This window comes from Mustela putorius, unplaced genomic scaffold, assembly GCF_011764305.1.
Source record: "Mustela putorius furo isolate JIRA1106 unplaced genomic scaffold, ASM1176430v1.1 tig00003869_pilon_pilon_pilon, whole genome shotgun sequence".
NCBI lineage: Eukaryota > Metazoa > Chordata > Mammalia > Carnivora > Mustelidae > Mustela > Mustela putorius.
In genome coordinates, this window is record NW_025422021.1 from 21,271,639 (window position 1) to 21,297,863 (window position 26,225).

Sequence of the window (26,225 nt, forward strand, 5' to 3'; positions counted from 1 at the left end):
CAGTGTCCCAACTCCGGGCTCAATCTCACTACCCATGAGATGGACCTGAGCCAAAACAAAGAGTCAGACCTGTCAACTGACTGAGTCATCCAGGTGCCCCACCTTTTTCTTAAAGAATTTTTTAAATATTTATTTATTTATGTTAGAGAATTCCTTTGCTGTTCTTAACAAATTATATGAAATACAAAATAGTTTGAGGAATTTTATTTATACAAATACAGAATCACTAATCAGAGACTTTTTTCCTTCTCTTTATTTTCTTGCTATTGTATTTGTATTATTACAAAGTCTACATTCTTATGTCTAGTAGAATTCTAGTAATTAAATGACCAGTGCCTTTTATTCTAGAACCAATCTAAGTAGAGAAAATATATTCTGTTTGAACACCGTATCCTGTCTGTTGATTACAAAAATTATCATTAGGATTCCTAATCATTAGATAATACTTGTACAGCTCCTGCTGTTTGCTATTGTTGTTTTAAGTGCTAAGCATGCATTTACAGACACTAACATCTGTACCTACTACTAATATTATAATGCCCATTTACAGACAATCAAATTGAAATTCATATAGTTTAAATCATTCCCCCAATATCACACTGCTAGTTAGTGATAGAGTTAGAATTCACATTTGGGTAGAGTAGCACTAGAATCCTTGTATGATATGCTGCCTTTCTTTCTAAAAAAATTTTACAGTGCCCTTGTCTATTAACTCTTATTTTGCTGTGAAGAATTTAAGAACAGGGTCAAAGTAAAAAAAAAGACTTGAAGAAGTATGGCTTTTTTGAGAATCTAAATGAATCGTTCTCAAGCCCAAGTATACATTAGAATTACTTGGAAAACTTAAAAAAAATAAAAGAATAACACCTTAGAACCAATGAAATCAGGATATCTTGTGTTAAGACTAAGTAATTGCATATATCAAAAGCTTCCAAATGTATAGCCAGATTTGAGAATCTCTGATCTAAATGGAATGACCAGCTGGGTGTTGGACATTGGGGAGGGTATGTGCTATGATGAGCTCTGTAAATTGTGTAAGGCTGATGAATCACAGACCTGTACCCCTGAAACAAAGAATACATTATATGTTAATAAAAACATAAGGTAAAAAATAAAAAATAAATAAATGGAATGACCAATGGTATGCATTGCATATGGTAACTTATAATACACTGCTCAATCATAAGGAGGTATTATTATTGACTCTCCATAAGTAAATTATGCAAACTAAAAATTACATTGTTTGAGTTACTTTAATTTTTTATTAATGTGTATCCCACTTTAAGATAAATTATAGTGCGTACCATGAGTAACTTGCATTTTGAAGGGTTTCTCAATTTTCAAAGAGTTTCTTAAATGTTTCTTATTTGAAGAATTTTATATGACTGCCTATTAGAAAGTCACTTACTAAACACTTGCTTAATAAATGTAACCAACCTAGACTTCCTACACATATGAATTTATGTAATTCTTCCAAAATTGTGTGAGGTAAAGAAACTAAGATTTGGAGAAATTAAGGCACTTGCTAGCATCACAGAACAAGTAAAGAGCAGAAGGATTTTAAACAAAGGTCATCCTTATATCAAAGCCTATGATTAAGATGAAATAATTTTGTTTTTCTGAAGTGATAATGGTAGTTCATGGGAAATATTTTATTGAATGGATCTTCACATTAGACTCAACTCTAAATGACTTAATCTACTTTTCAGGGTACCTAGTGTTGAGTTAAAGTGTATTTTATAAATATTTTTCTTAATTGGCTTTCTTTATATGACAGATAACATATAGAATTTTGCTTTATTCTTATGATAGTCTCTATTTCATGTTACCTTCCATGTATCTGCCTCCTCAACTAGTCTGTGATTTTTTTTTTAGTATTACCTAATCATTGGTTCTTTCCATATACTTATACTATAGACATTTAATTCAAATCAATATACATTAATTGGATTTATATACCAGTCGTGAGTTTCCTTTATCAAATTTTACCTAGAGGATTTTTTTTTGTGGACTGCAGAGACTTGGTAAGGGCTGGGGGAAGAAGAACTTGGAGGTAGGGGATTGTTTTAAACCTGTCTTCCCATACTTTTATCATCCAAGGGGCTGTCTAAGAACAGCAAGACATTTGCTGCTGTGCAGTTCTCAATTTTCTTCCTTCCTCCTTTTGATGTTCTACCTCCCAATATAAAAAAGCACAACATATTTGCTTTAAAAGAGTAACTGCTACTACTCTTTTGGTCTTTAGCTATTTTTGAAAATCTTAAGGTGTCATATATGGAAAATGAGTCTTTAGAATTATGGAGTGAGAAGCAATTTCAGAAAATTAAAATATAAAACTCAAGGGCAAGGTTTTGTTTTCATGATTGTTTAGATTCTATGTATTTAGAAGGAAAACTTATTACCTATAAAAAAAGAGTACAACATGATTATATGGTCATAATTTTGTTCTAAGAAATGAAAATATGCTAAATTTTTCTGCTGAAAACTTAAATCAGTATATATTAAATATGAAGGTAAGTGCATTATATATTTACTTATATATAATACACAATATTTCTGTTATATAAATATTAAGTAAAATTATGTTAATGTATTTTATATAAGAATTTTGCCTTAAAATTCTTTTTAAAAGGTAAACACAATTATTTAGCGTAAGTTTCCATATTTTATTCACTGAATAAATACTAATTAAGCACTTTCTTTTTGTGAAGCATTGCCTTAGGTATGAGTTATTATGTGACTGTCTTTGTTTACAAAGTGAAGTGATACACTAAAGATGTTAAATAAGATAAAGCAGTTTATATAGGAATTGCATACTGCTTATTAGTACTGCTACTGTAAAAGATTTAATACATAATTCTATATTGCATTCCATCTGCATGTATACTTCTGAAGTGCCCACCACAAATTTCTGCCTACTAGAGTGTTAAGAGCCCTGCTCCAAGCTGACAGCACTGTTGATTTTAATTTTAAGGCAACCATTTTTATTACATATTTTTCCTTCTGAAATTTAGTTGTATTTCTAGTAACTTAAAATACTTTAATCATTCTACTCAATTTTTTTTAATATTTTTTTAACGATTTTATTTATTTATTTGACAGTCAGAGATCAAAAGTAGGCAGAGAGAGGAAGGGAAGCAGGCTCCCTGCTGAGCAGAGAGCCCAATGCGGGGATCGATCCCAGGACCCTGAGACCATGACCTGAGCCAAAGGCAGAGGCTTAACACACTGAGCCACACAGTTGCCCCTCTGCTCAAGTTTTTATATATTAATTATATATATTTAATAAGGTTCATCTGATTTTATTATTTTCAAGAAGATTCTGAGAACCAAATAATATTTTGTTTCTTATGTACAGATGTAAATTTTATGGCTTAGTGGCTTACAAATCAGTTTTTTCCAAGAAAAATATAATTTTTCTAAACTGTTTTATTACACATTTTTCATTGCTAATGTGCTAAAGGCACTCTGAGGTAGATCCCACAGAATGTTGAGCCAGAAGTCCCAACAGTTCATATCATTTCTGCTGCAGACAGTACTGGGTAACAAATAGGGAGTTCAAAGGATAGATAGAGACAATGAGTGCTTCTGGCTGGAACAAACATGGAAGGCTTATTGGGTGTAATTTCGAAGAAGGAACAAGATTTCATTAGCTTGAGATTTGTAAGAGGAGGACGTTTTAATTAGTAATTTTTTTAAAAAAGATTTTATTTATTTACTTGACAGACAGAGACCACAAGTAGGCAGAGAGGCAGGCAGAGAGAGGAAGGGAAGCAGGCTCCCCGCTGAGCAGAGCCCAATGTGGGGCTCAATCCCAGGACCCTGGGATCATGACCTGAGCCGAAGGCAGAGGCTTTAACCCACAGAGCCACGCAGGCGCCCTAAGAGGAGGACGTTTTACACAGAGAAAATTATTATAGCAAAATGTGGAGGTAGTGAAAACATGACTTATACAGGGCATGACAAATAGTCCCGTTTGACTAGAAAGTTGTATTAGTGCCTATTTGAAAAGTCATTTGAGTATCAGAATTAAGTATTTAGGCTTTATAAAGTTGCTAATGAGAGAGGAAACAGTAAAGCTTTTAACCAAGGAGCTCATATAACAAAGTAAAGGCTTTAAATTGAGATTTATTGGCATTGGCATATTGCATATATTGGGATTTATGTGGGAAGAAAGGAGGTATGGCTTAAGTTTACATAATGTTTTAATGAGATAGGGATATGGCTGACTTGGAAGAGAGAAAAGTAAAAGATGTTTTTCGAGTTTCAAATTTAGGTTATTGAGACAGTGGGAGCAATAATAATGAGAGAGATCACTCAAGAAACCTATGTTTTGAGGGGAGAAGGGCCAATTGAATTTTAAACATATGTCTAGCCAAGATTCAGCAACCAACTAGTCATTACTGCCACTAATTCTAAGCACGTGCATATTATGATTTAAATTTGTATATGAGCAGCTGTTGTCAGATATAGAATGCAAATAAAAATAATCTTTGTTTTTATGGCACATTGTTGTTTTGTTTTTTAACTTATGTTTCAACAGGAACAATATAAACAGACATTCCCAGTGCAGTTAAAGAAACAAGAGTCATCCAAGAGCTTGAAGAAGGTTATTGCAGCTTTGTCAAATACAAAAGCAACCTCTAGTTCACCAGCACATCCAAAACAAACAGTAGAAAACAACCACCCTAATCCATTCTTGACAAATGCACTTTTAGGTAATCACCAACCAAATGGAGTTATTCAAAGTGTCATTCAAGAAGCTCCTCTAGCACTTACTACCAAAACTAAAATGCAGAGTAAGATTAATGAAAACATTGCTACTGCAAGTAGCTCTCCTTTTTCCTCACCTGTAAATTTGAGCACAACCGGGAGAAGGACCGCTGGCAATCAGACAACTGTGATACCCTCCGCCTCTCCCATAGTGCATCCTCAAGGGAAGGAAAAAGTGGTTAGCAATAATGTAAACACAGTAAAAACACAGCTTCACCCTCACCCTGCAAAATCTCTAGTGGAACAGTTTAGGGGAACAGATTCAGACATTCCCAGTAGTAAAGATTCTGAAGATTCAAACGAGGATGAAGAAGAAGATGACGAGGAAGAAGATGAGGAAGATGATGAAGATGATGAATCTGATGACAGCCAATCAGGTTATTTTCTATTTTAAAATTTGAAGTATTTATCTAAATGCTATGTGGACCAAAACAGTTAAAGGAGGTTCTTAGTTCACAGACCTGTAGTCATTGTCATTCCCTGAGTTTCACATAGCTATGAGCCTGTCCATAGTGAGCTGGTAAAATATTGGAGTGATTGAAATTGGAAATCCTGAGTTAAATTCTCAGCTTTGCTACTCATTTAACATTAAACAAATAAAAACTTTAAATGAATATAGATGATGCATAAATTAATAATGAACTTCACAAATTTGCTTAATTTTCATTTAATTCATGACCATTCATTTGTCCTTTCTTTTTCATCTCTTCTGCTACTTATTTAAATGTGTCAGTAGATATTTTGAATGAAGGATGTAAATTTGTAGTCAGTCATTTAGAAAGCACCAAAATCCTAAATCGCTATGAATTATCCATTAGGAACACAGAATTTATTTAATAACAAGTAGAGAGCTCCTTGATTTTATTTTGATTTGCTTTCTTGTTTTGCTTGTTTTTTTTAAAATTTCTTTCTGTTTTTCTTCCCCTTAACTCTCCTCATTGTTCTACAGAAGATTGAATGCATAAAATATAAGATAACTTAAATTTTATATACAAAGGTGAAATACATATTATAAAAATATTTGGATTTGTTATGGTCAGCCACAAGTCCAGTGGTAAATTTTCTAGCTGTCAATATGAATAGGAAAATACAGTCAGTTATACAATTTAAAGTGTCTAACGTAGAAACAACCTACTTGCTCAGGGGGGTAAGAACAAATTTTCCTAATAATATTTTTCTTGGGATTCCCATAAATACAACTTTGCATGATCAAGTTTGAATATCATTATTAATAACTTTCAAAGGCAATTTTTATAACAAATTTCAACATAGGCAGATGGTACTACACAAAACGTGATTCCACAAAAATTGTTATTCTGAGAACCTTTAAAATACATTGCAAGTATCAGACCTGTGTTTATCGAGTTTAATCCAGGAATAAATAATGCCCATCTATAGGAAGAGATGCATTTATAGGACTACATTCCTAGACCAAACTTAAATTGCTAAAACATTAAATGATCCCACATAATCATTTCTGCAACCTGGTCTTTTGTGAAGCCTAAGAAGCCTGATGAGGTCTTGCACTTAAATAAAATACAAGCCAGAAAAGCCAAGAATCTCTCAGGAAATGGTTTTCTTTTACCTCAAAGCCCACATGAAAAAAATGATGGTAGTTCCAGACTTTTCTTCCTTATACTGAACCTAGTATACTAGAAGTATACTAATAGCTTCTTAGGAAGCTATAGGAATCTATTAATTTAAAGAATCAATTCTATTCCCTCTATACCTTAGTTTCTCTATTAAATTAAAAATGATTTTGAAACCACTAAGCAGAACTCGTCATGTGAATAGTGTCATGTGAGAAGAACTGGTTTAGGATTAAAGTGTTGAGTAAAACCGATACTTTTAACAAAGGATTCTGAGAATTTCTAGTCTGCATACACTGTACTCAAATAGCTTGTTAGATAGTAATTTTTACATGAACTCTTCAGGAGAGTCGCTCAGTTGAGTTCAATCACAGATGCTGATTCCTAAACTATTCCATTTAGATACAAACTGCAAATGTTGGTGATTATCTAGTTATAATATACAAATGCTTCTTTTACTTCCCAGAATCAGATAGTAATTCAGAATCAGATACAGAAGGATCAGAAGAAGATGATGATGATGATAAAGACCAAGATGAATCAGATAGTGATACTGAAGGAGAGAAAACTTCAATGAAACTGAATAAAACAACTTCCTCTGTCAAAAGCCCTTCCATCAGTCTCACAGCTCACTCAACACCTCGTAACCTCCACATAGCAAAAGCCCCAGGCTCTGCTCCTGCTGCCTTATGTTCTGAGTCCCAGTCACCTGCTTTTCTTGGCACACCTTCTTCCACACTTACTTCAAGTCCACACTCTGGTACCTACACTTTATTTTTATTATTGTAAAGTAGAAGTCAGACCATAGCAAGAATTCTTATTTATACAGTGTTCTGGGGATAACCTCATTGAAATCAAGTGTTACAGCTAGATTCAAGGTTGGCTAAGAAAGGTCAGCATGTATTTTCCAAGGATATGACCCATTACCATTTTTATTCTGTGCTTTCAGTTTAAGAACCTGGTTGGTGACAGACAGCTCTTGATTTCGAATATTTTCCGGCTTTTGTGTTAAGTTTATGTCTCTAGAATTTAGAATTTGACTAACAGTTGAGCTTTTTGTACTTGATTAAAGTGAGTTCCCTTGTTACTTAAGATACAGTTGCATATCTGCCCAACACATAGCCCAAAGGTCGTTTGAGTTAGCGAGTAGCATTATTATTTCATTAACATGCCACATCTTTTTTTTCTATTTGACCTTTTATAAACTTTTAGAGGTCTTTATTAAAAGTTTTTACATTAATATTCCAAAAGGACTTTTTGTTTCTGTTTCAATAGCTAAGAAAATATAGAGTTATATAGGACAATATCATGTTGCCTTACTTATTTCACGCTTTTTTAGAAATGTCTAGTTTTGCTTTCATTTGCCACAGACCAGTATGATATTCTACTAATTTAAGAAGCACATATTTGCATTTGTGAAACTTGGCTGTTGTCTATGAAGAATTTTGCGTACGATCATAATCCTATTCTTTTGTACTTTCGGTTGAAAGATCTAGTAGTAGTTTTGACTATGGATTTATATGAACATAGAAGTTATATTATTTTTAAGTGTGTGAGCCAGCTGTTGAAATTTTTCAGCATCTTAAAACTCATATTCTCAAAGAAAACAACCGTACCTGGTTTCTGAAACCTCTATCTACAATTTTCCTCCTTCTTCTTTAGCTATTTCTTTAAATACAAATTGAGAGGAAAGCTATGTATTTTTACCTTCCACTGCATTTTCTTTAGAAAGACCAGTTATTCTGTCATGCAGCCCAAAGAAGAGAGAAAAAAAAAATCCTCTGTACAGTATGTTTTGTTGCACATCATCTAAAAGTAGCCTACGAGTTGCAGAAATACCTTAAGTAATTCAAGTTATTGAGATGTGTTATTTAAAGAAAAGTTTCAACACTATCAAAAACTTGTCTTCTATATAAACTAATCTTTTATGTTAACTGGATGAATTTTCTTGAAGGCACTTCCAAAAGAAGAAGAGTAACAGATGAGCGTGAACTGCGTATCCCTTTGGAATATGGGTATGCAAAATAAGACTTCTCTTTTTGCTTTGCTACCACATATTTATGTATGTTTGATTTCTCACTGTATCTCACTCTCTGCTAATTCATAAAAGAATTGAATATACTGCATAGTATTTATTAGAGCAGAAGAGCTAGAGTGAAGGGCAAAGAAGTTGATATGTCGGAAAACCGAAATTAAGGCTCACTGCAGCATTTAGATGGGATCAGGCAGCCAGTGCAACTGGGAGGGGGGGGAAAGCAAGAGAAAATCATGTGGCAGAGGGGAGGGCAGAGACACAGTTAAGAGTATGAGAGGTTTTTGCAAAGATAGAACTAAAGGACAGTAAAAGTCACAGTGGGCAAAACTGGGGCACTTGAGCAGAGTGTGGCTAAAATGGACTAATTGGAACTGAGAAGTTTTACACTCGAAGTAGATGATCCTCAAGGAGCAGAGAGCCAGGTTTATGGCACTCTTTTCACCTAAAGCTTCTCAGATGTAAAAAATCATTACACATAGATACATGTTACTGAATTTGTCCGAATACCCAAAGGAATACCAGTGAATGATTTCTAAGAAATGTAATGGAGTTTAATATTTGTAACTTGAGACTGATTAATTTTTAGTGGAATCATGTAACTAAAAATCTAAATAACTTTAATGATAAATGTATCTGAGCTGTATGATTAGGGATTTGTATTTGTTTTATTTATATTTTTTATGTTGTCTAAAAAGCATGTATTCTTAACTTTTTTAAAGCTTTCTTAAAACTAAATATGTTATAACCCTTATTTCTGTTATGTGTAGCTGGCAAAGAGAGACAAGAATAAGAAACTTTGGAGGGCGCCTTCAAGGAGAAGTAGCATATTATGCTCCATGTGGAAAGAAACTTAGGCAATACCCTGAAGTAATAAAGGTACATACTTTTCACCAAATAATATACATTTGGTGCCTATTAAGCATGTTTATGGAAAAAAGGTGCTCTCCTTTCTCAGATAAAGTTCCTTGATACAAAATATTCTCTTGTATGGGACTAAATGTACTTAACAATTGATCTTCTCTAAATCCATAGCCCCTTGATAGAATATACAAAACATTAGTATCCTGAAGAAAGCTCTACATCAAAGCTGGGTTGTAATTATTAAAACCTGAAGTGGAAAAATATGTGATTTTTTCAGTATCTCAGCAGAAATGGAATAATGGATATCTCAAGGGACAATTTCAGCTTCAGTGCAAAAATAAGAGTGGGTGACTTCTATGAAGCCAGAGATGGACCGCAGGTATCCACTTTTTAAAAAGTATAGTCTTTAAACCAAAAAGTAGTACCATAACCTAAATGAAGTAAATTTCACTACACTCTGAAGCATTGCCTTTTGTTAGTTGATTCGTATAGCTATACATATAACTTTGTGGTTAACACTCACCAAGGCCTCAATATACTATATTCCAGTAACAAGGAGCTTTGACATAATAGATGTCTTTTTCAAGTTTTTTAAGTCAATATTTTCCTGTTTATTTATTTTGTCAACAATTTTACAGTTTATACAGGTATAAAAGTATCTGCATGTTCCCGTGAAATATAGAAATACATTAGTTCCCTGAAAGGTAAACTAATTTAAAGGTAAATTAATTTGAATAGTGAAAATATGTTGTTAGAAGTCAGTCCAAAGGGGAATAAATATGCCTTAGTTTTATGGAAGGATCTTGTCCATCTGATTATGCCATGCTACATGATCCATTGTCACAGTGTGGTAATTTGAAGTGAGGGAAGTTTCCTTAATATTAGGTGAGTGAAATTTCTGCTTTTTACAGAAATTGAATTTTTGAGTTAATTGTATGGATTTCTGAAAATATCACCACAACTCCCTTTTTGCCCATGGGTTAAGTATACAACCTGACCAATCAGCACAAAGAACCCACCAGAGACATTTCATTTCCTGCGTGTTTCCTGTAGGATTTTGCTTTTGTTTCTTACTTGGATTCAGCTGCATAGCTTATTATTCCCTTTAACGTTATCAGCTCCATTGAAAGAGGACCTAGTTAAGGAGTGAGGAGACCTAGATTGTTGTTAATCTATGAAATAGACTTTGTGAATTCAAACATCAAAATAATGCCTCCTTTTCCTTCAGTTTCCTAATCCGCAAAGTAAAGACTATAATAATTTTCCTTCTGCCTCATAGGATTATGGTAAAGTTAAAATGAGATCATATGCTTGAACATACTTCAAAAGATTAAATTGCTCAGCCAACTGAAGTTGATATTTTCTTTCTTGATTGGATCTTTCTTTCTTTTGGCCTATTATAATGCATAGAAAGAAATGTTTTCTGTAATAAATATTTTCTAGTTTGAATTGGCAGGTTCTTCCATCTTATCTTACCCTCTAATTTTATAGTTAGAGAAATAAAAAAAGGCCTTCCTAATTCTGCAGGAGGTTTTTTTTTTGAGACCTCAAACATTAAGGGAATTTTCCAAGATCACACAATCTTAACCAGGCAGAGACATAACTAGAACTTGGGTTTCTTTTTTTTTTTTTTTTAAAGATTTTATTTATTTATTTTACAGGGAGAGATCACAAGCAGGCAGAGAGGCAGGCAGAGAAAGAGGAGGAAGCAGGCTCCCTGCCGAGCAAAGAGCCCGATGCGGGGCTCGATCCCAGGACCCTGAGATCATGACCCAAGCCGAAGGCAGTGGCCCAACCCACTGAGCCACCCAGGCGCCCTAGAACTTGGGTTTCTAACAGTGTTCTTTTATCTTCACCATATAACCCATTTTCATTATTATTCATGACTTTTTAAGGAACAAGTTATGTCCAGTTCTACTAGTTTCTTTCCTGGTAATTCTAAAATGCTAAAATATATTTCTCGGAGGCTCAGCTTCTTTATTGAAATATTTTCTAGGATTTTTCTCTGTTTATTTTTTAAACTTAAAAAAATTTTTTAAGGCACCTGGGTAGCTCAGTCGGTTAAGCATCTGCCTTCAGCTCAGGTCATGATCCCAGGGTCCTGGGATTGAGTCCACATCAGGCTCCCTGCTCAACAAGGAGTTGGTTTCTCCCTCTCCATCTGCCTCTCTCCCCATTGACGTTCTTTTGCTCTCAGTCTCTGTCTCTTTTGCTCTCAAATAAATACAATCTTTGAAAAAAAATTTTTTAATGATTTATTTATAAAAAAAATTTTAAACGTACACTAAATCTGTTGTCAAATAGATCCTCAGAATTTGTTATTATACCCACTTCCATATATACTGGATCAGTTTTGTAACAGAAAAGTTAGAAGATAATAATTTTATTTAAAATTCTGACATTTTTTAATCTTTGACTCATGGTATAAATCCTGACTTGTTTTATTTATGCCAAAGATATCCTTATGTTTTAAAGTTGAATAGATTTTTGTTCTGAGAGGAAAGCTAATTGCTGTTCAATATATAAAGGATTTTTAGTTTTGTATCAGTGATAATTAGACTTAATCTATAAAGCCTCATTAGGCAGACTAAAATGTTCTTTGACATCCATTCACTTTTTATTAAACATAATCAGTGTTTTCCAAATGTGTATTACTTTGTTGAGAGATCAGTTCATCAAGGAAATATGATGAATTACTAAATTCAGAATATGTTAAGCTGCCAGCATTTCGGCAGACTGCTAAGGGAAAATATTAGCAATTTTGAGAGCAGTTAAAAAAATTAGCAAGTTGGATTTGTTTCAGGATACTTTGAGAGAACAATAATTAAAGGTAGGTAATCCAAAAAAAGTTCAGTTAATTAGTGAGAAATGTATATAGTATGTATAATTGTAGAACCATATACATTTCCGTATATTGTATGATGAATATGTATCAGCATATAGTTCATTAGAAATGTATATAATTTTGTGATAATTTTCTATGAAAATGAACAAAGATTATATATTTTTGTTAGAGTAACTATGATGTGTGATAATTTGATTACCCTAAATTTTGTGGAAGATGTGAAATATAGTTTGGCTAAGCCACTGGTACTATGCAGAAGTGATCTGTGTGTTTTTACAATATGTCTGCCTTTATACAAGTTGTGGAAAGGGAATGATGACTGTGCAGATAATGAAAAACAAAATTGTATATTGAAGGATTTGGAGGAAATGTGTCAGAACTTTAAAATGATAGATGTAATGGTTGGTGGTATAGTAGATCATTTTTTTTCTTTCTACTTCTTGTAAGTTTTACATTTTCTAAAATTTGCTTGTATTACATACAATGTGAAAAACAATTTTATATAAAAAATATATTCTTCTGCCCTTCCTAATAAGCTAAGCATTCAGTTTTCCAAATGCATGGAGGTTTTACATAATGATTTTGAATATTACTGCTACAGTTTTCCAAGATTCTTTTACCTGTTTTGGGTGTTTGATAGCAAGTAAAATGCTATATTTGCAGATTTGTTATGATTCTTAGTCACTTTACTAATACACCATTTGCATTGAAAAATACTTTTTCTTTTTTTTTTAATTTTCTTTTTTCTTTTTAAGATGTTATTTATTTGATGGAGAGAGAGACAGCGAGAGAGGGAACACAAGCAGGGAGAATGGGAGAGGGGAAAGTAGGCTTCCCGCTGATCGGGAAACCCAATGCAGGGCTGGATCCTGGGACCTTGGGATCACAGCCTGAGCTGAAGGCAGGCACTTAACAACTGAGCCACCCAGGTGCCCCCGGAAAATTTTTTTTTGTCATATTTTTCTCTTTTCTTGTAAAGTTATCAAAAATAACCAGTATTCTGTAAGTTCTGATTTAGTTCAAGGTATTTCAAAAATTTCAGCAGTGGTATTGCAAAGCTCTGTATTTTACAAATAAAATTTAAGAAATGATAATTTCTACTAGAAGATAATTCTAGTCTGCTGTGGAGAACCATGGTTATTTTAAGTTATTTTGCACTCAAGGTATTTCTGAGCTTAAGATAGAATATATATATATATATATATGCATACTATATTTGCTAAGAGCAAACATCTGAAAAATATTGCAAGCATCTGAAAATGTGCGCATAATACAGTAAGTATGAGTGCTTATGTTTATTGAAATTTAAGTTCATCATTAAAGTACAATAATCTAATGATTGCTTTCACAAAGTAAGAAAGAAAAGCCCTTGCTTAAAGTAAATAGAGTTGACACAAGAAATGGGGATGGGGGGGACCCTTAATCTATTCATTATCAGTGTTACTTATCTCAGGCTACAAATTGTGGAAAGAGATTTGTAGACTCAGCTATTTGTCAGTGTCTTCTGATACTTATATGCCAATCACTTCCTGCAGGCTTCTGTGAAAACCATGATTTTAGGGATAATAGGCTTCATGGAACAAAATGAACCTTCTTATAAGGCCATGCTTTAACTGGCTGGCTACCTTGTGATGAAATTCTGTTAACTATTTTAGCCAGTGAAACGCCTTTGAAAAGAGGACCAGGTAAATAGATTTCTTACCGACTTCTGCTTTATCACATTATAAAGAACTTGCTGAAGCAAATATGTATCGTTTTCATTTTATTTTGGTTTTGGGTGTCAAGGATAATAGATAGTTAGGATGAGCTCAACATATTTTGGTAAATATAAAATAAGATTATTTTTATTTACCTAAATAAGGTATTTAGGTAAAAAGTTTTCCACACTTTTATTAGGAATATATGAAGGCTTCAAGACAAATTATTAATGACACAGATTATTTTGAAACATATGATTGTCTACTTTGAAAGTATTTTTTGTGAATTGTAGAAAACATTTAAGCATAAATGTAATAATTAAGTTTATTTTTGCAACCAGTAAGTTCATTAGCATAGATTGATGAATGTTTACTGTATTCAGGATAGAAAAACAAAGAAAAGGAAAGAAGCAAAGAAGGAACAAGTTAAAAGTGACTTAGGAAATGCTGCCTTTTCTATTCGAGATATATATTTTTTAAAAAGATTTTTTTTTCTCTTTAATGGTGTAAGGGCAGGAGAAAAGAAAAATATTTAAGGTTCTTACTGTAAAGAGCCTTTTTTTCTTAGTCATTTAATCAATAAATATTTGTGGCAAATACTTAATGTGTCAGGCATTTTTCTTCCAGATAAATTTTCCCTAAAGGCATTTTCCATAAAGAAAACTATGAATACATTTCAAAAACTACAGAAATGAAATCCTGTCTTTGAAGAAACGAAACAAAACTAGTGTTTGTAGAGAAACTGAAGAGTACAAAAGACATAGAAGTTATGGTCACTGGCTTTGAGAAGATAAAAGCGCTGAGCACAACGCTGTCCAGCAAAAATCAGGATTTTGTTAGTAAGGAGTATAGGGAGGCTTCACAATAAAGTAGACAACACACAGTCTCTGGCAAGATTGTAATGCTGCTAATTATTTCATATAAGTAAAGAACAAAAGATTGGGAGTCAACAACCAGGGTTCTAATTCAACTCTGCTGTTAACTGTCACACCTAATGCAACATAGCTGTGGGCATATGTGGACACTGAGAACAGTACCAGAAATCTAAAATACTGAAAATTTATGTCACTAATTTACCAGGTAGGATTTTTGACGGCTAGGCAAGGACCTCTATACTAGGAGGCCAACTGTATGAATCCCAAGTGTAGAGCTTAAGAGGTATTTGAAGATCATGGCTCTTAGAGGGTAACCTACTGTGAGTAATTGGAAAGCATGGCCAGTATTGTGGAATAACTGTATCAAACGACATCTTTCTCAATGGTTTTTAGTAGGTAACACCCATCTCCCCAGCATAGATAATCTTACTCTTTCACATCTTTGAAATGTTATTCAGTAAATCATATTAATAAACTATATGATTACAGTAGATTAAGAATCCCTAATGCTGTAAAGTTTGTGGTATGTGAAGCTCCCACTACCTATCTCTGGCACTGTAAAGTAGCTAAAAGTAGACATAATGCTAAATTATGAAATAGGTGTAAGAAAATTCAACAAAATTTTGATTTTTCTCGTGATATTAACATTAGCATTTTTCTTAAAATGGGAAGTTCTGTCAAAAATATTTGATGCCCTCAATTTCCTTGTGCCCTAAGATTTTTTTAGACTCCTGACAGGGTAATTCAGCATCCTATGTTACTTTGAAAAACTGAGGCCTCCTTTTCTAGGCCTTAATTTCCTAATGTAATGTGAAGGATAGAAATCAAAGGATGTCTTTAAGATCAGTTCCCTTTTATGTAGGACATTTAAAAAGCTTTTTAATTAACTAATTTTTAGGAAGTAAAGGATTCAGAAAGTATACATACAAAGAAAAGGTAATGAGAAAAATCTGCTTTGTTTACTTGAGCTGTGGTTACATTTACTGAAAATTACCCAGAAATCAGTCGGGTAAATGATCAATTCACCAAACGATTAAAAAAAAAAACAAACAAATTAAAATTGTCAGACCAAATACCTTAATGCAGATTTAAAATAGTCACCTCAGCTATTATACTACCAGAGGCAAGGACTGGGATAGAGAAACAGGGCATATTCCAGAAAAATATTAAAGTTGCTCCATTCACTTATATAACATTGAGCATTGGAAAAGTATTGGACATCTCATGTGTTAACATGGGAATTGGACACTTAATGGCCCAGGACTGCAAATCCATGCTGAAATTACTGCAGCAAAGTGTTGGTGATAATCAGCTTAAAAAACAAAAACAAAAACTCAGTAACTTGACAAATAGATTACTCAGTGAATTGACTTTTGGTGGACTGGTTTATTTCTTATATACTCTTTACCCCACAAATAAATTAGCATGTAAGTATATAAAATCAAACAAAATGGAATCAACAAAAGGAAAATAAAGACAAGTTATGATATCCAATTGAAGCAAGAATGAGATTTGAGAATGCATTTCATTAAAACCTGAGCATGTTGCTGGCAAACCAGAGATGGACTTAGCTATCAGGAGAGTATAGGATCCTGGGTAGACAATTCAGTGTCTATAAGATAAAGTGAAAACAGACCAGTTGCTCATGAGATGTCCACTGTACTTTAGAGTATCTTTTATGAAGAGTAACAGAAATGTTGGGAGGCACCTGGGTTTCTCAGTTGGTTAAGCGTCTGCCTTCAGCTCAGGTCATGATCCCAGGGTCCTGGGATGGAGCCCCACACTGGGCTCCTTGCTTACAAAGGAGCCTACTTCTCCCCTTCCTCCCACTCCCCCTGCTTGTGCTTGCTCTCTCTCTTTCTCTCTCTCTCTGTGTCAAATAAATAAGTAAAATCCTTAAAAAAATAGAAATACGGAAATACAAAGTCATATTTAAATTAGAGTTCATATCATTTTTGAATTTCTGAATATAGAAAATATTTTAAACTTATTCATTTGAGATAAATGGTTTTTTAAGTTGTATTTAGTGTTTAAGGTATAAAATAACTAAGAGAAAGAAATTTTATCTGTAGGTTTTCTCAGTATTTTTCCATCCTGTGTCTTCACTTTGGTTGGAAAGAAAACCTCACTACTTTAATCACCTTTCTGGCCTCCATTCAGACTTTTCTCTTTTACATCCAGGTACTTCTCCCTCCTAAGGACCAATATAGTCACATTCCTTTCCAGCTCTAATTCCTAAGCTCTAATTCAGACCATCATTATTTTATAGGTGGACAATTCAGACAACTTTTTGTCCCTACCTCTAAACTTTTTCAAATGTTTTACTACTCAGCATGTGGTCCTTGCATGGGAGTAGCGTGAGATCCTGAGTTAAAAATGTTGGTCCTTTTGGGAAAAAGATTTTCATTTACCTTTAGACACTGCTGTGCCTTGTACAAAGTAGGTTTTTCAACAAATGTTTAAGTAATGGAAACTTTTTATAATACATGACAGTCTTACATGGCACTTTTATAATGCATTGCACTGCATATTGTATGGTGTACTTACTTACTCATCTTAATTATTTTGTTCAGTCTTCTGAAATAAAACATAAATCTTTTTTCTTATCTCTGTAGTATATATAGAAATGAAGGTGTTATTGCTAAAGATTGAAATTATTAACTCTTGAAAACAGAGTTATAATGATAAAGTAGACCTGATCTGTCACCATGTCCATCATGTTGATAATCTATTTTCTTTTTGTCTACATCTTTCAAATCTTTGTTAAGAAAGATTATTTTCAGGGAACTGTTTACACTCTTAGTCTTCGAAATTAAGAAAAAATAATAAGCTAATTGTCTTTTGTTGCATAATTTCTGATTGACAAAAAAGCTTATAGCCTATAAATCAGGTGATATAAATTGTACTTGCTTTTTCTGAGGAAAATCTTACTGAGAAAACTCCTTTTTTCCCCCTTCACAATTATTTTGAGTTCTCAGTGAATTAAAGCAGTAATTCAAGCTTCAGATTTTCCTAACAGTTCCATTTCTCATTTTCTAAAATCCAGGAGTCAGAAGACTATATATGTAGCACAATATATGCAGGTCCCTTGGCAAGTATTTACTTTATAAGTGCCAAGAACAAAAATGTAAATGATAATGTCACTATATTTGTCTAGTAAATTTTGGGCACCAACATAATCTATTCCTCTTTTGACTCGTATATTTACCTAGCCAAATAAACATAACTATGTAAAAATTGTAACTGGATAAAAAAGATAAATTGATAAAACCCTTTAAATCTTGGCTACAGTTGACTTTATTATTAATAAGATACTTTAAAAACTGAATGCAGATTCCTCTACAGACTCTTTTATTAGTCTCTCTCTTCTACTCCAAGTGTCACGAATGTCACTTTTATATTTTTCAATTTATGTGATGCATGCTGCGATGGTGCCTAAGAGCATAATAGAAAAAAATGAAAACCTAAACTAATCAAAAGCTTCCCATACTGGTGAACATAAAATTGTTTTGATGGCTTCCTTCTTAGTAGTTTGTGGTATAAAAATGCAGTTATTAGAAACATTGTTCCTATTGACTTCGTTTGAAATCTCAGGAAAAAATGTTACTTTCTTCAGAATTAACTTAAAATTATTTTCACAGGAGAATTACTGAGAAAAATTATATAGATGTTTTAAACAAAAATATGGGCTATATGCACTAGTTTTTTGACACAGTCCTGCTGTGACATAATCTTGGCCATGCTTTCATGGCTGAAATAGTGTGATCAGTCAATTACCAAGTATAAAAACATCTTGATAACATCAATTAAGTACATGTAGCGGTTAAGAGCACAAGTTGTACAGTTAGTCCCAGTTTTGAAATACAGTTTTGAAATACCTTGTTGCCGCTCTACCCCCAGGAAATTATTTAATCTTACTGGGTCTAAATTCATGTAGGAATAATAAAACTCACCTTACTGGTTAGAACTGTTGAGAAGATTAAAGTATATAATGTATTGAAAATGCCTGGAACAAACACAGTGCTTGGAATGTGGGAAGTAACTATCATCCATTATGGTAGCAAGTAGTATTTGTATTTTTACTACCTATTGAATGAGATCTTCATAGTCTTTTGGCCCCAGATTAGGAATCATGGCATAAAATGTAACTCAAGGACTTTCTATTGTTTTTGGTTGCAGACTTGCCTACAGTCAGTGGTTCGAGCTAAATTCCTAGTATAAGATTCTTTTGAGAAAAAAGCGTATTTTAAAAATCCTTAACCTTCACACTGAAGGAATTATCTCTTAAAAAAAGAAGTCAGAAATAATAAAGCAATTATTTTAGAAGGATTATTTTAAAAGAATGCTTTTCTTATATCTGAACATATTACTAAAGACAATAGGTAAGGTTATATAACAGTGTATTTGTTTTGACAGACATATGGAGGATAATAAAAACCAGACGTGGATTATATCTATGCACCAACCAGGATTATTCCTATAATGCACTAGTGTTATGCTGTTGTATGTGTTCCTTTTGGGGGATTTACAATAAGAAATCTGAAATATATAATATATGCCATGTATCCCATCATCATCTTTAGAAATTATCATATGCCCAATTGTTTTATGCTTCCAACTACTTCTACTTTTCCATAATTTGCTGAAACAAATCTAAACATCTTATGTCGGCTGTAAATTTTTCAATGTGTATCTCTAGAAGATAAGGACTCTTGTTTACTACAAGAGTACCATTATCACACTTTTAAATGATAATTGCTGGATATCATCAAATGTTAGGCATTGTTCACAGTTTCAGTTCCTTAATTATGATAATTATCTGAAGTTTATTTGAATCAATTTCTAGATAAAATATATTTGATACATCTATTAAGACTCCTTTAATCTTATAGTTTTTTTTTTTTTAACTTCTTAAAATTTACTTGTTGAAGAAACTGGGTAATTTGTAGAATTTCTCACAGACTGGATTTTGCTGTGTGGTTTAACATACACTTCTTATCCTATTTTTCCTGTAAAGTTATAGTAAATAGGCCCAGACTTGATCAAACCTAGACTTGATTTATTTGGGGGGGGCAATATTAATTTATAGGTGATGGAGTAACCTCCATCAGGAGGCTGATGTCTATTTATTTGTCTCTGTTTCTGGTGATTGCCAGCCATTCCCGTTCAAGTCGTAGATCGATGAATTCATCAGGTATTGCACAATGTTGATATTCTAACTTTTACATTCCTCCTTGATTTATTAGCTATACTATTTCTATAAAAAGAAACTTCCTTCTGTTACTTGGATAGCTTCATGATTGGTTGAACTGATAACACATGAAAACAATCTATATGGGTGTCATCACAAAACTAATATTTTCAAATATCTGTCAACTTCATGGTCATTATAGTTCAGAAATGGTGATTGAGATATCTCTGTGTTTATAGATATATATATATATATGTTTATAGATATAAATCTCTCTGTATTTAAAGTTGAAGTCATTAAAGTAAGAATATCGGAGATTGACCTAGAATTTTCTGAAATGTTTATCACTTATGTTTATTTCATTTTTAATATATTGTTTCTATAAAATGTTAATTAAAAGGGAATGCAGTGGTGTCTTTTGAAAGAAGAGGATGTCATTCCCCGTATCAGGGCAATGGAAGGCCGTAGAGGAAGACCACCAAATCCAGATAGACAGCGAGCAAGAGAGGAATCTAGGATGAGACGTCGGAAGGGTCGACCTCCAAATGTGGGAAGTGCTGAGTTTCTAGATAACACAGATGCCAAATTGCTAAGAAAATTGCAAGCTCAAGGTAAGAAATATAATATATACAACACTGTAAGAATCACACTAAAAAAGTCTATGTATCTCATGTTTTTGACTTATGAATGATTGATACTGCTCTAACTTTCTAAAAAGTAGATATTTCTGTTAGAATAAAAATGAGAAAATAAGGAATCCCACTGGTAACTGGAGTTCTTTGATTAGGTCAGCTCCTTTCGAGAGCCATACTCATAAACACATCATACCCTGTGTGTTTAGAACTACAGAGGTGGGGGATAAGCTTTTAAGGCTTGCACAGAAAGGGAATCAACCAGCACTTGGCACATGCCTTAAGGCTGTGCCAACATTCTGGAAATTCTCATTTTAACAGCTCCCGATTCCTTGAGGTGGTACAAGGGAATAACTCCAAAATATGTGGAACTGTGGAGTAAATTTTCAGTCAGAGAACTCCAATTACTGGTAAGTAACCCCAGTCTTTTTAGTTTGGGTTCTTCTGTAGTCTGGATACATCACATGTATTTTCAAAATGGCCAACTAATAGATTCAAATCAAAAAATTTTTATTTTAAGATCACTACAAAGTGTTACTTATCAAGCACAAAGTGATTATAATAACCTCAAATATATTGTAACTCAAAACTACACATAAATTATCAACATGAAGTTCCCATGCTATGCCAGATACAGAGAAAGCTGACTAAAATAAAATAGTTCTGTTATGAGTTACTAGTTACAAACGTGAGGCCTCTTAAGGCTATCTGAATATACATCAGTACATGTGTTGGTCTCTTATGGTCACAAGTGTATATATATGAAATAAAGGTTTAATAATAAAAATTGACTTAAAAGACTAATGGGATTTTAACTCCCTTTTTCCTAGAGGAAACGCTTGACTTATTTCCCTTTATTGTAAATACCATCATAATGTTGACTTCTTTGTTGCTGCTTTGTTTTAATTGTAAAACAGACACCCACAACAAAAACTCATAGAACAGAATGCTTTACAATAAAATACTCATTCTCACTCACTTTAAAATAAAACACTCTCATGAGTGGCATCAATATTAACAGTTTTTTGTAAATCCAGAAATGTGTACACACATGCATATACACATATGATACAAAATAAATGTTTATACACATGTGTAATATGTTGAATTACATATATCCTTTTTCATTTCTAAAATAAATGGATTTATATTGTACATCCTATTCAGCCTGTTTTCTTCCACTTAATTTATCTTGAATGTCCTAATGTATCTGCACTTAAAAATCAACCTTATGCATTTAACAGCTGACTACTGAGTGATGCAACGTTTACGGCTCTACATTCAGTCATTTTTAATGACTCTTTGTGCTGTTTCCCCATTCTTTGCTATCACAAACAGTCCTCCAGTAAACAGATGTTACATATTTTATTCATATCCTTCTATGAGTATGGCTATCTATGTATAAAATTGTAGAGATAGAGTCTTTGAATCAAAGGGTATGTGCATTTTCAGTTTTTGTAGATAGCAGGCAAATATTGTCTCCAAAAAAGTTGCACTAATTCCTACTTCCACTAATAGCATATAAATTAACTGCCCAGCATATCACTTATTGTCATATAAGTTTTTCTCTGCCTTAGTATGTTAGTGAAATTTTCTTTTTACTTTATTTATTTATAAATTTAAATGATCTCGGGGCACCTGAGTGACTCAGTGGGTTAAGCCTCTGCCTTCGGCTCAGGTCATGATCCCAGAGTCCTGGGATCGAGCCCCGCATCGGGCTCTCTGCTCAGCAGGGATCCTGCTTCCTCCTCTCACTGTCTCTGCCTGCCTCTCTGCCTACTTGTGATGTCTGTCTGTCAAATGAATAAATAAAATCTTTAAAAAAAAAAATTTAAATGATCTCTACAACCAGCATGGGGCTCAAACTCATGACCCCAAGGTCAAGAGTTGCATCTTTTCTACCTGGGCCAGCCAGGCACCCCATTTGTGAAATTTTTATGTTAATTTATTTGAATTCTGTTAAGATTTCCATCTCCCCTAGGGTGCCTGGGTGGCTCAGTGGGTTAAGGCCTCTGCCTTTGGCTCAGGTCATGATCCCGGGGCCCGGGGATCGAGCCCCACATCGGGCTCTCCGCTCAGCAGGGAGTCTGCTTCCTCCTCTCTCTCTGCCTGCCTCTCTGCCTACTTGTAATCTCTGCCTATCAAATAAATAAATAAAAATCTTAAAAAAAAAAAAAATTCCCTCTCCCCTGAATAGTTACTAGTGAAGGCTGTAAAAAAGTTATTAACAGATATAGCCATAAATGATGAGTTTTTAAAATTTGTATTGCCAATAATCCACTGACTCTTCTAGAGAGTGTATAATAGTGATGAGTATGCATTGTTTGCCTGAAGAAAAAAAAAAAGATTAAAATTAACTGATACCCAAAGCATGGGTTCTTCATGCATATATTGCATATCTAATACAGATACTATTAATATTTAGTATCTACAATGGCACCTTTATGGGGTACCTAGGTGGCCCAGTCATCGAGCACCTGTCTTCGGCTCAGGTCATGATCTCAGGGTGCCGGGATCGAGTCTCGCATTGGGCTCCCTACTTAGCAGGAAGCCTGCTTCTTCTTCTCCCACTGCCCCTGCTTGTGTTCCCTCTCTCATTGCTTCTCTCTCTGTCAAATAAATAAATAAAATCTTTTTAAAAAGTTAAAAAAAAATTAAAAAATTAAATGGCACCTTTATATTTGCAAAATTAACTAAATTTTATTTTAACCATATGGAAGCTAATTATTTAACTTTTACCCTAATGTTTTTTCACCTTCTAGATTTCAAATTGGTTTGTATTCTGTTACATCCCTCTCCCTTGTTGTGTCATGCATTGTGTCATGCATTTTGCAAGTTCTTTACCTTTGACCTGACTATGTACATGTTTTTTTCTCAACATGTATATAAAAGTTAAATATTTAACAGTAATAAATAATTATTATTAATACTTAGAAGCATGGATGGTAAAATATTCAGGTTTTTTCTTGGGAAGGAAGGAATGAATCACTTTATCGCCACTTTTACTTCTAAAAGGCTTCTACAGGGTGCCTGGGTGGCTCAGTGGGTTAAGCCACTGCCTTCGGCTCAGGTCATGATCTCAGGGTCCTGGGATCGAGTCCCGCATTGGGCTCTCTGTTCAGCGGGGAGCCTGCTTCCCTCTCTCTCTCTATGCCTGCCTCTCTGTCTACTTGTGATCTCTCTCTGTCAAATAAATAAATAAAATCTTTAAAAAAATAAAAAAATAAAAGGCTTCTACATTAGCAGTTAGAGGGGGTTATCTGAGGGGATTCTAGAAGTTTCTGTTATATATTACTATCCTACTAGGCCTCAACTAGACTGTAAAACTGGACTTAATTTGAAGAAAAGTTCGGAACAGTAAAATAAATGCAAACTTTGTACATCCAAGCACTATGAAATGAGAGCTCTCTAATTTCTCAAGAGAAGAAAAATAAGAATGAGAGGGTTTCAGTATGCAAAAGATTTTTAACTGAATAAATAAACTTGCCAAGGCCATTAATACCTTAAATTTTCTAAGATATCAGATAGTACCTCTCCATTTCATGTATCATAGAATCTGAGATGCTTATAGTCATTTCAATGCACAATTAATTATTTTAAGATGTACCACGAAGAAAGAAAAGTGCTGCCAATTGTCAGACACATTCTGATTTTAGACTATATTTTAAAAATGCATCTTAGTGGAATTGGGAGGGAGACAAACCATAAGTGACTCTTAATCTCACAAAACAAACTGAGGGTTGCTGGGGGGAGGGGTGTTGGGAGAAGGGGGTGGGATTATGGACATTGGGGAGGGTATGGGCTTTGGTGAGTGCTGTGAAGTGTGTAAACCTGGTGATTCACAGACCTGTACCCCTGGGGATAAAAATATATGTTTATAAAAAATAAAAAATTAAAAAAAAAAGAATGTAAAGAGAAAAAAAATAAATGCATCTTAGTATCAAAGATATGTGGTATATCTAAAATACCCCTAATTGTTTGTGTAACCTATTTCAAAAATAAACTTTCATCTTTGAAATTTAAATAGGTAATTCTTAATCCACAAAAGATATTTTCCAAATTGATATCTCAAAAGTTAGTTAAAATAGATAATGTATTCAGCAACCATAAACTAAGTAAATGAGAAGCTATTAGGAGAAGTTTATTTCTCAGCACGTAAGTGAATTTTCTAGGTCTTCTAACTCATTTTCCTTCCTCCATAGCATTTAACTTTTAAAAAAATTTTCAACTACTCATAATATAAAGTTTAAGTTATGTGAATTTTTAATGATGAATAAGAATTTTATCCTCCTTGCTAAAGTAAAAAGATAAGGGTTGAACTTTTAAATGGTTTTCTGTCCTAAGGGCTTAAAAATAAAAATTATTGTTTACTTGTGTGGGGCTTGGAGCTGGCAAATATATTCTTAGATAAATACATACTTAAATATAACATTTGTTTATTATAAGCCAGACTTCTATTTGAGGCTATCAGTTTTAGCTTGAAATAAAAGATCATACCTATGCCACACTTTCTAGAACACATTTTTTAAAAATCACTTGATACATCTTTATATTTTAAGGCAGACTTAGATCTTTACAGTAGAGTTGAAAGCTTTCAGTTCTTAAATGTTAGAAAAATAGTCATATAGTACTATCACAGGTGAGAACAGTATCCGTCAGGTGTATTATTATTGGAGTTTGCTGAATCTGCAAACTTTTTTATAATTTTTTTTTATTTTCCAGGATATTTAGTGAACAGAAGATCCTTTTTATATAGCTCAGAAATTTTTGATGATGCTTATAACCTAGTATTGAAAATAATTGTAGATATATAGATAACAATTGTAGAGATAATATAGAGATATAGATAATAATAATAGAGATATATTTTAGCATTATCTTCCATTTCATCTTCCATTAATAATTCCAGTTTACTAGATAAAATTAGACCCTTTACATCCCATCTTCTTTTTTAAAGACTTGTTGGTAGAAAATCAACCATAGTAACCAAGGTCACCTCAGCTGTTACAAGGACGTAGGGTTAGGTTCTTACCTAAAAATCTCAAGTCATTCAACTTTTCTTAAAAGTTTTTGGGACTAGTAGCATATAGACTGTGAAGTCAGAAGGTTTATATCTTGGCTTTGCTATTTAATCTTTGTGAGCCATAGTTATTTCATCTGTAAACTGGGCACAATGTTGCCTATCTCATAAGATTGTTATGAAGTTTTAATACAGAAGTTGAATAAATGGCAGAAATTATTAGTAAATCTCAAGTAATTCAGTAAGCCAGCCAGTAATATTCATTATTGAATATAATATATAGATTTTTCAAAACTCATCTGCTAAAAAGTTTAAAATAATGTCTAATGTAAGTTGGTATTTTATGAGTCCTACTGTGATACCCCACTTTTATAGTTAAAAGTATTCTGACCAAGTTTGCCAGCAAAAGAAAGCGTAAGATTACATGCTTTCTCTATCAGTTACCTACTGCTAGAGTAATTCTGGGAAACAGTCAACCACAAAACTTCAGTGATGTACACAACACAGGCATTAATTGTTGCACAGATGGAAGCAGCTGGAGGGAAATTAGGCAGCTCTGCTGATCTTGGCTGGGTTTGTTCACATATGGGAAGTCAACTGACTCCACGTGTCCCAACCTTCAGCAGTCTAACCCAAACATGTTCTTTTAGTAAAGGGCAAGGCGCAAGAGTAAAAATAGAGTACAAGTATATTTTCAGACTTCTGTG

The 26,225-nt window shown here is 33.4% G+C and overlaps 1 protein-coding gene across 22 annotated transcripts in view; it reads left to right on the forward strand.

Annotated features, from left to right (window-relative positions):
• The window catches only part of BAZ2B (bromodomain adjacent to zinc finger domain 2B), a 316,560-nt gene that overhangs the window by 207,661 nt on the left and 82,674 nt on the right, over positions 1–26,225 (forward strand). For 14 of the 22 annotated variants that reach the window (XM_045066575.1, XM_045066584.1, XM_045066581.1 and 11 more), the window contains 6 exons: positions 4,544–5,150; positions 6,829–7,122; positions 8,317–8,377; positions 9,165–9,273; positions 9,536–9,637; positions 20,267–20,477. In XM_045066575.1, the coding sequence (XP_044922510.1) occupies positions 4,544–5,150; positions 6,829–7,122; positions 8,317–8,377; positions 9,165–9,273; positions 9,536–9,637; positions 20,267–20,477 (1,384 nt within the window). The remainder of the gene's footprint in view (positions 1–4,543; positions 5,151–6,828; positions 7,123–8,316; positions 8,378–9,164; positions 9,274–9,535; positions 9,638–20,266; positions 20,478–26,225) is intronic. The other 8 variants (XM_045066583.1, XM_045066585.1, XM_045066592.1 and 5 more) reach the window with 3 other exon arrangements.